Source organism: Hirundo rustica, chromosome 24, assembly GCF_015227805.2.
Source record: "Hirundo rustica isolate bHirRus1 chromosome 24, bHirRus1.pri.v3, whole genome shotgun sequence".
Classification (NCBI taxonomy): domain Eukaryota; kingdom Metazoa; phylum Chordata; class Aves; order Passeriformes; family Hirundinidae; genus Hirundo; species Hirundo rustica.
In genome coordinates, this window is record NC_053473.1 from 5718593 (window position 1) to 5728576 (window position 9984).

The 9984-nt window shown below is 49.5% G+C and overlaps 1 protein-coding gene across 1 annotated transcript; it reads right to left on the bottom strand.

Annotated features, from left to right (window-relative positions):
* Positions 1–1762: 1762 nt before the first annotated feature.
* DYRK3 (dual specificity tyrosine phosphorylation regulated kinase 3) lies at positions 1763–8978 on the bottom strand. The gene is made up of 3 exons (XM_040085694.1): positions 8870–8978; positions 8107–8222; positions 1763–4412 (listed from the first exon to the last, which is right to left on the bottom strand). The coding sequence occupies exons 1-3, from the start codon at positions 8907–8909 to the stop codon at positions 2847–2849; spliced, it is 1722 nt and encodes a 573-aa protein (XP_039941628.1). The 5' UTR covers positions 8910–8978; the 3' UTR covers positions 1763–2846.
* Positions 8979–9984: the final 1006 nt, after the last annotated feature.

Genomic DNA, 9984 nt, shown 5'->3' on the forward strand with positions numbered 1-9984 from the left:
CAGCCCAGGGTCCCCCACGTGTGCCTTGGACCACTCCTGCTCCAATCCACAGGCAACTCAACACATCCAGGCTGTGCAGGGACCATTCCTCAGAGGACGTTTACTGGCTCACCCGGAGGGCTCTCCCAGTTCGGGAATTCTGCATCCAACAATTCACCAAAAGCAAATTACTTATGAAGAAAATGGGGATTTGTGATTGGGAACAAGACCCCAGCATTCCCAGCTGCGTTTCCTGGGTTAGGAAGAAGTTTCCAGCCCAGTAAATATCTGCTGAGGCTGCTTTTCCTGCTCACCTCAATTAGCAATTCACTTAACTACATATTTGATTTTCAAATATGGCAGCACCAAGTAAGTGAGAGCCAGTCTTAAACAAACCCCTCGTGCAGTCAGGGCATGCTGAACACGTTTTCTAGATGAAAAGCCACAGTTTTGCCAGTTAATTGCTTTATCTGCAGCTCCACAGCCCCAACCTTCAGCATAATGACGGAGTGTGCACCAGAGGCTGCCACAGGAGTTCCCTCACAGCCACTTCTTCCCAAAAGTTAAATTATCATCATTATTCTACACTTTTTATAGACAAAATGGTTTTGAACCAGGACCCTGCTGTGTGTTCCTGAGCCCTGCAGGTGCAGCTCCCAGGACACCACCGCTGCCCCTTCTGCCAGGCTCCAGCACCACCATCACCTTATATTCTCTATAAAATCCTTTCCCATGCACCTTTCCTACCTGCTACTGCTCCTGAAAGGTTCCTTTCTCCTCTCTCACCTGGTGTATTTTGTTAAAAAGAAATGTAAAGGACAGAAGAGGAAGATTTCTGGCTTCTGAAAACGTGCCAGATCTATTTGAGATTCTACCAAAATCGATGGCATCTTCTGCCACTTCCCTCCAGAATCCACTTCCCTGGTTCTTCATTCACATAAAACTTCACTCAGCCAAGCAAAACAAAAAATACCAGCCATGTGCTGCTCTAAGTGACCCATGAACAGCCCATCCACGCTGGCTGCTGCACGGATAAGGGCCAGACTGTTGTTTTAATATCATTTCTAAGCTCATTGAATTGACACTTGTGAAACAAAACAACTCAGAAAAGCTCCACACACGAGAACCTCTATTTCAGCTCCTGGGAACCTCAGTTTAAAGTCCTCTGGAGCTCTGGCTGAGTCTTTTTGAGGTTTTCTGCAGGCCTCCACCCAGTAATGAGCCAGAGGGGCCAGAGCAGCCCCATCTCCTCAGAGGAAGGGTCTCCCACTGAAAATTCACCCACCTTTTGTTGAAAATCACCCTGGCGACTCCTTTGTTTGCATACTGAGAGTCTCCTTCCTTTAGCATCCAAAACCTGCTGCAGAGAAAAGTCATTACAGCTAAAACCTTCTGCTCATAAAAGCTCTGAATCGCATTTCAAGTCCTGCTCAGGCACCTGGCAAGGGATCAGATGGTTTTGGAGATGGACTCGGGCCACGAGGCTGCGAGAAGGAACAACCCCAACAAGCTGTGCTGCGGCTGTGACGGGTCACACCACCCTGGCGTGTTCTGGGGAGATAAAGGAGGAGGAAATACAAGCTCACGGAGTTCAAGAATGAGAAAACATAGGCACCCAAAGGCCCGAAGGAAGGCAATTAGGAACAAGGTAGCTCTTCCCAGAAAATATTTCCATCTGGATCCGCCAGTTCTTGCACCTTATCCGTCTTTCCTGGTGATGCTTCCAGAGATTTTCTTGGGATTTCAGAGCACACTCCCATTTATTAATGTGTGTTTCCCCCCACCCCCCCATTTTCCAGTCACAGCCCTGGGCCTGAAAAAGTTCTGCTTGTCTGACAGGGGTGGCAGGTTTGCATTTTTATTAAAAGAGCTTCATATAATTCAATGGAATTCACTCTACACAAAGAGATTTTTTTTTTTTTTTGCAGATACCAGAATCTCAAACATGGATATAAACCAGCTCTTGAAGTTTGACATTTTTGTTTTCTTTTAGAAACACAAGGAAAACAAAGACACACACCTGGCAGAACTGATGATGGACGTCTGAGCTCCAAATAAACAGATAGTTCAATTATTACCTGAACAAATTGGCTCACACTTGTGATGGACCAGGCCTGATCCCAAATTCTCGTGATGGACCAGGCCTGATTCCAAACTCCCCTACAAGCTTTCCATAGATTTTTAGGGGGAAATAGCAAGTGTTACAGAAATTAGTAGTTTTATTTAGATAGATCCTGTGTTTCATGGCATTTCTACGCTGCTCCGAAATGTTATCATCTGAGGATTTTCTTTTTCAACAACAAATTCCTTTGGTGTCTACATCCCATCACATTTTTTTAAAATCCCAGGACAGCTAAGGGAAAAGCAATGCAGAGAAATAAAATTCTTCAAACTTAAGCAATTGGCAAGTAAGTTCCCAATACATTACCTTAATGCATTTGTGCTTTTGACAAGAGATTTAAAACCTTTCCCCTGGAACAGATAGAGTTTGGCTGGAGATAACTGAAAACATGGAGTTTAAATCAAGTTCCTCTCCTGCCTTAAGCGAAAGAACCTGTTGAGCCATGATAAGAATTGGTTTGGTTTCTAAACCAGCATTTTTAAACAGCACATCAGCCAAACTGTCCCCGTGCTCCCCAGCTGAGCTGAACCCTCAGCAGCGGAATATGCACCAGGTGCGAGTGAAGCAACTGGATTAAATCAGCCCTTTAATGTGCACATTTCTGACCGATCTCCCAAGATTCCAGACTGAGCCCCCTAAGGAAAATTAAATCCGTTAAAACCCCTCTGCATTTGATTTCCTCCCACGGCCCGAAGAGACGGTTAACACACCCGGGGTGCGTATCCTGGGAACCCGTCGCTCCCCACTAGCTGACCAGTTTGGGGAGCACAGTACACAGAGGGATGCTGCCACTGGGCTCAGCGGCCAGGCTGCCTCTCAGCTTGCTGGGCACCGCAGCCACGGGAGGCAACTTGTTAGCAATTCCTTGGAAGGAACCCGAATAGCTCGAAATCCTCCTGCCGGAGCTTTTCTCCAAGCTGGCTGCTTTGGGCACCCGTTTGCAGATCCAGGGGTGCCGCAGCGCCTGGCTGGGAATCATGCGTGCGGCAGGATCCCAGCTGAGGCAGTCCTTCAGGAAACCGGTGAACAGGGGGTCATCGCAGCCCTTCAGAGCCGTCACCCAGTCCTTGTTCCCCGGGGCACCCCGCACCTTGCCCCGGCGCGTGCGGCTCCCGCTCAGCGTCACCTTCCCGTCCGGCTGCGTCAGCACCGTGCAGTAGCGGGGGTGACCTTTGGAGTTGATGAAGTTCTTGGCTCGCTTGGATTGATCCAAAAGCTTCTGAGGAGGCATTCCAAGAAGTTCCATGATACAGGCCAGCTGGTCTGCCTCGTCCTCTCCAGGAAAAAGAGGGTAGCCAGTCAAAAGCTCCACCAGAATACAGCCAAAACTCCACATGTCTATGGGCATCCCGTAGCGGCTGCCCAGGATCACCTCCGGCGCCCGATAGAACCGGGACTGGATGTACGTGTAGACTCTTTGGTGCTCAAAACAGCTGGACCCAAAATCTATAACCTTGATTCCACTCCTCCCTTGCTGTTTTAGGAGGATGTTTTCCGGCTTCAAGTCACAGTGGATGATTTTGTTTCGGTAAAGGGCATCCAAACACTGCAGGATGGAGTGAGCGAACTTCCGAACCAGCTGGAGGCTGAAGCCCTGAAATTTATTCCTTTTAATCAGCTCATACAGGTTCATACTCAAGAGTTCAAAGGTCATGCAGATGTGGTTCCGAAAGGTGAAGCTTTCCAGCATGTGGATCACATTCATGCTGCCTGTTTTATCCTGCTTCTTCAGGTGCTCCAGGATCCTGATCTCCTCGGCGGCTTGGCGATGGAACCTCTTCTCGTTGCGAACCATCTTTAAGGCCAGGTGTTGGTGAAGTTTGTGATCGTAGACTTTCGCAACTTGCCCAAAGCTGCCCTTGCCGATGATTTTGAGCACCTCATACCTGTAGGCCAGGTGGTCGTGGGGCACGTGGATGTAGCTGCCTTGGTCGTCGTCGTAGCCGCTGTTGTTGGGGCCGCCGATCACCCCCTGCCTCTTTTTGGCAGACGGCCCCACAAAGTAAATCTCAGAGAAACTAAAGATCTCCTGCTGCTCATAAGCTGACAGCTGATGCTTGAACTGTTTGATAGCTTGCTCTGGAGCTTGGGAGACGGCTTTATGTGATTTCAAGGAGCTCCCGTTGCCCCTAGCACCCAGGCTCTCTAGGCTTTTCTCTTTTGTCAGGGGAGGGAGAGATCTTTCTGGAGTAAGGCCTGCAGACTGAAGAGCGCTGCTCCTTCTGTTGCCAGAGTCCTCGAATAACTGCTCCACTTTGACCTGATTTCCAGTCAGACAGTGATCCTTCATCATGAGTTTGCTGATAGAAACCTAGGAGGTAGAAAGAATTTTAGTTTATCTTTCAAAGCACAGGTTAAAAGTAAAATCACTACCAACAGAAAATCGGTAACGCGGATGAGTTTGGCGTTTATTAGGAGCAAATATAAAACGCTGGACTAAATTAAGTTACAAGCATAGTTATAGAAGGGTACACAAAGAGAAAGCAACAGCAGTTGTGCTTTTAAATCCAGAAAGGGAAACCCTAGCCAGCCAAAGACTCAAACAACCACAAAATACCTATCTCCAGTCTGCAAAGGGCCAGGGAACAGCTATGTTTAGCTTCCAACGTGGGTGCTGCAGCACAACCATCAACAGATGCAACTTGCACCTGTCTGGAGCACGGAACGGAACGTGGCCGTGAGGAGAAGTGGCAGGAAGATCGCACAGCCCAAGGAAGACAAAGCAACAGCAGCAGGTGACATATGGCTGCTGTGAGGCAGCTGCACGAGGAGCAGGAGGAGGACGGGGCAAGGCAAGGTAAACCATCCTTTAAAAACAATTCATTGCGGGGTTTTAATTTCAAGCGGAAAACATCATAGCCACACCTCCCTTTGAAATCATGGTGGAGTTATAGAATAACCTGAGCTGGAAGGGACACACAGAAATCAAGTCCAACTGCTGGCCCTGCACAGGACACCCCAAAATCCCTCCCAGTCCCTGAGAGCCTTGCTGAGGAGCTCTGGCAGCCTTGGGGCCATGCCCATGCCCTGGGCAGCCTGTTCTGTGCCCCAGCACCCTCTGGGGGAAGAACTTTAATCCGACCTAAACCTCCCTGACACAGCTCCAGCCGCTCTTTCGGGTCCTGTCGCTGTCACAGAGGGAAGAGAGAACGACACAACTCTCTTAACACAGACTTGAATAACCAAGAACACCTCCCACTCACACTCGGCTGAGAGCAGTCTGCAAGCACTCCCTCTTACCGCCATGTGCTAAAATATTTACATCTGAAACAAACCATACAAGGTGAGAGAAACACTGTGAAATTCTCCAGGCTTGTCAATTTTACTATTTAGTAAATGCTGAGCACCCTGGAGGTCAGTTCCCCACCAGCACAGCAGTTTTTCCCTTTTCTGCCTTGCTGAGAGGCAGCACAGAGGTGTTGTCCTGTCCCAGGCAGAATTGAAGAAGCCCTGACTGAAGCAGCAACATCTGTTTTCCATTTCGTCCTTTAATCTAAAAATAAAGATCTCAGACACATGCCAAACCGAATCCCTGAAAACCAAAATAACTACACAGGAATCAAACAAAAAAAATATATATATATAAATAAACCTGCAGCCCCACAGCAATAAAACCAAATTCCTTTTTAGTTACATCCAGTCCAACATCTCAGCAGGGTCAGCAAATAAGGAAAGTGCATGTTCTCGCCAAAGCCAACTACGCACAGCTCATAAAAGACTCTGATTGTTGGTGCTGCCCTGAAATGTTAGTTCTTGCTCACAAGCCTCAAAAAATGGGCATTTCCCTGCAGAAGTCAGTCCTTATCAACGTGGAGAGATCCTACAAAGCTCCACTCCTCCTATCAACCCCAAAATGCAGAGTGCTGGGAGGGACACGCCTTGCCGGAGTCTGAAACAAAAACAACAGAGCCCAGCCCTGGTAACTCGGACTAAACGCCTTTTTCTTGGAGCCTGGCTGAACCTCCGAGATAAGAATGACATTTTTTCAGAGCTGGCTCAAAGGCTCTTCAGTCCAACAGACCCAAACAGAAAGTTTACAAATAAACAGAAGATATAAACACAGAACTAGGCTCACACTTGTTTAAATATTCTCTATGCAAGAGCAGTAGCAGCTCTGCTGGTGCTGCTGTTCATAGCAAACATTTTGTACCTTTGAATCCCTAAATAAACCAGGAATTCATGATTCCATTTATCCTGGAACGATTTCTTAATGAAGGAGTTATGGCTTTGGATTTCAAACCTGACTCAACGGTAGTAAGGTCTCAATTTTCATTCTTAGAGGACTCCCAAAATCAGTAGCCACATGATGGTGAGACACAAATATAGCTCCATCTTCACTTGAACTCAGAAGAGCTGCACTCAGATGACTCCTGGGTAACACCAGCTTTCTTTCAACAGCTTTCTTTTACAAATCCCAGGCTCCACGGGCTTTTGGTTTTACTGCTGAAGTGCGGGCAAGAAATGAGGCTGACAACACCAGCGGCACCCTGTTGAAAACTCGCCCTGACAAAACTTCATTTTCATTGACAAGGAGACAGTTCTTGCAATTCCTACACAAACTGGTTTGCAGAGATGCTCTGAACACTGAATTAAACTGAATTCAGCCCATGTATTCCCAAAGCAGAGAGACTTTGTGTTCTCCTGCAGGCTCAGATGAAGGAGCAGGCAGCTGCAGTCACCAGGGCTCCTCAATTCTCACGTAATATTACATCATCATAAAACATCTTGCTAGAAGAAAACTAAAAATCCAGGTATTTTCCCATTAAAACTCAGCAGCATCATTTCCAGCCTCAGCTCCTGCTTGCCTGACACCACTGAGGTTGGGTTTTATCGATACAGCACCATGCAAACAGGGCATGCTATAAATCCTTAATCTTGTCCTAAGAAGTTAACAGGCTTCAGGGACAAAACACAGATGAAGACAAGTCAAATCAAACAGTCATGGATTTATATTTGTATTTCACTGGATAGTTCCACTCTACTGACTTATATTCAGTTATGAACAAATGAAGTCACACCACAGCTTAAAACACTGCAGCTGAAACGTTTCCATATCCCTGCAAACAAAAAACCCCAACCAACTACTCCTCAAACCCAACTGCTCAACAAAACTCCCAATTCCTTCTGCTCCCCCTCAACATTTCCCAAAAGGGGGAAAAAAAAAGCCCGAGACTCATGGCTCTGAGTTTGCACAGACCAAATTTGTGACAACAAAATCCCACAAGGTGATGATTTTCAAATGCATCTCGCTCGGGGCAATGTCTATTTTCACTTTTTAGACAGTGAGGGGGGGTTTTTTTAAGCTTAAGCTCCTTCCCTTCTGCCAGAACTCAACAAGAGCCAGAACGCATTTAAAACCCATCCAAAGGAGAGATCAGTGCACAAAAGTACAGCTGAACGTGAGCACTACTGAACCAATTAAAGGGAAAAAAACTCTCCCAGCTCCACATCTGCTGAGGGAACACAGCCCTGATGAAAGAGCCGGGCAAAACCCTCAGTTCACAGGGAGCTATTTCGGTAGCAAAAGAAGTGACGGATAATGCCCAGGTTTTCAGAGCAGAAAGATACTTTTGTGAGATGTTTGGCAGCCACACAGACTCACACTGCTCCTTCTGCTGCTCCTACGTTCTTACCCGTCGGAATTTTCATGAGGGAAACTAAATTGGAAATGTGCAGGAGGAGGCAGAGCAAAGCGCGTGTGGATTTACTTATCAGAGTAAAGGTGACACGGCAGAAGGCTTCAACGCTTTGTAAAGTAACTTTTTTTTGATTAAAACACGAGCTGAGGGCAGTAAGATGGGATTCCTGAGGCTGCCAGCAAGTTCTGCAGTGAACACAGCACATCATTTTTATGCTCAGGAAAAACAATAATGTTAAGAAGCCACCACAAAGCTGCAAAACCCCACTTTTGAAATTTATTCTCTGTAGGGAGGTATCAGAGCCCCAGATAGTTCCCACTGCCACACAGCACAACGTGAAGACACAGATGATTTAAAAATACTCACATGAGGTCTTGAAAGGGAAGGAAGTCCAGAAGGGCTCCGTTCTTCATTTGTAGGCTCTGGGTATCTACACTCATCTATCCTCATATAGGAGTCGTACAATCCATCTCCAATCCTGGCTGGAAAGGTCCCGCACACAAACCAGTTATTCACAACAACTCGCACCGATAGAGGCAGAGCCAAACGCTGAAATGCAACTCCCTTCAGCACATTTTAATCTGGAAAATCATTGATTCTCCTTCATTCATTGAATGATCTTTGGGATCTAACTACATTTTCACACAAGAGTGCGATGCTTCTGGGGAATCTTAATTCGAGATACTTTTAATTTAGAGGTTCTTTTTTTGTTAATCAACTTCTGCACTGCTCAAAAATACATCCCTGAGAAACACTAACCACCATTCTCCCCGCTTCCCCTTAATCAGGATAATCCCAAACGAGTAGAAAACGAGCAAACACTTAAACACTTGATAGGACTATCCTTTAAAGCAGGTTATCCCTTAAAAATTAGATGTGGGAATTACAGCTGCAAAAACGTGGGGAAAGGAGGGGGGGAAAAAAAAAAAGAAAGAAAAAAAAGAAAAGAAAAGGCGGCGTCTCTCGCTGTCGCCTGCTCAAGAACTCAAAATCGCGACGCCTATCGCGACAGACCCGACGGACGGCTGGGACCACGCGGGGGGCTCGGCGGCCGCCGACCCAAACCGCATCCCCCCCTTTCCCCCCAGCCCCGCGGGACCCCCGGCCGCCACCTCCTCCTCCTCCTCACCCGCTGCGAGAGGCCCGTCCGGCTTCCTGCCGAGCAGCATCGTGTCGGGGGGGCCCCGGCGCGGGCCCCATGCCCGGCGGGTGCCGCTGCCCAGCGCGGCCGCTCGGCCCCGGCCCGGCCCGGCCGTTGCCCCGGGAACGGCCCCCGCCCGCCGCCCGCCCGCCCGCGCCTGCGCAGCGCCGCCGGGGCGGGATCGCGCCCGGGGCTGCGGAGCTCCGGCGCTCGATTCGCTTCGCTTCTCCCCTCAAGCGAGCCCGCCCCGCGGGACCCCCGCACACCGCGGGGCCTGGAGGAGAGGAGTCCGCCCGGGGGCTGCGGAGCTCCGGGGCTCGATTCGCTTCGCTTCTCCCCTCAACCGAGCCCGTCCCGCGGGACCCCCGCACACCGCGGGGCCTGGAGGAGAGGAGTCCGCCCGGGGCTGCGGAGCTCCGGCGCTCGATTCGCTTCGCTTCTCCCCTCAAGCGAGCCCGCCCCGCGGGACCCCTGCACACCGCGGGGCCTGGAGGAGAGGAGTCCGCCCGGGGCTGCGGAGCTCCGGCGATCGATTCGCTTCGCTTCTCCGCTTAACCGAGCCCGCCCCGCGGGACCCCCGCACACCGCGGGGCCTGGAGGAGAGGAGTCCGCCGGGGTGGTGTCTGTGGCTTTCTGGCTTTGCACAACTCCCTGACAGGAGGGGGGATTTGGGATCTCATGCCAGGGCACAGGGACAGGAGGAGAAGGAACGGCCTCAGGCTGTGCCAGGGGAGGCTCAGCTTGGACAGCAGCAGGAATTTCCTCATGGAAAGGGCGCTCAGGCCCTGGAAGTGCCCAGGGAGGTTTGGAATCCCCAGCCCTGGCTGTGTCCAGGGAAGGATGGAGGTGGCACTCAGTGCTCTGGGCTGGGGACGAGGTGGGCATCGGGCGCATTGAACTCGATGATCCTGGAGGGATTTTCCAATCACAGTAGCTCTTGTGGTCCTGGGAAGGCTGCAATATACTACAGTACTCCTGTAACACTCCCACCCATTCCACACTCGTCAATCTCCAGCTAGAAATCAGATCAGAAACACTCAAGCAAATGTATAAATCACAGCAAGAATGCCCAGGCACCTTAACAAGGAAAAAGCTCAGAAGTT

Bases quoted from the DNA above. Each gene is read 5' to 3' on its own strand.
- DYRK3 (XM_040085694.1), bottom strand. From the start codon at position 8,909: ATGCTGCTCGGCAGGAAGCCGGACGGGCCTCTCGCAGCGG. The intron at 8,223-8,869 runs GTGAGGAGGAGG...GGACCTTTCCAG, and splicing joins GGACGGGCCTCTCGCAGCGG to CCAGGATTGGAGATGGATTG. The intron at 4,413-8,106 runs GTGAGTATTTTT...TCTACCTCCTAG, and splicing joins CTTCCCTTTCAAGACCTCAT to GTTTCTATCAGCAAACTCAT.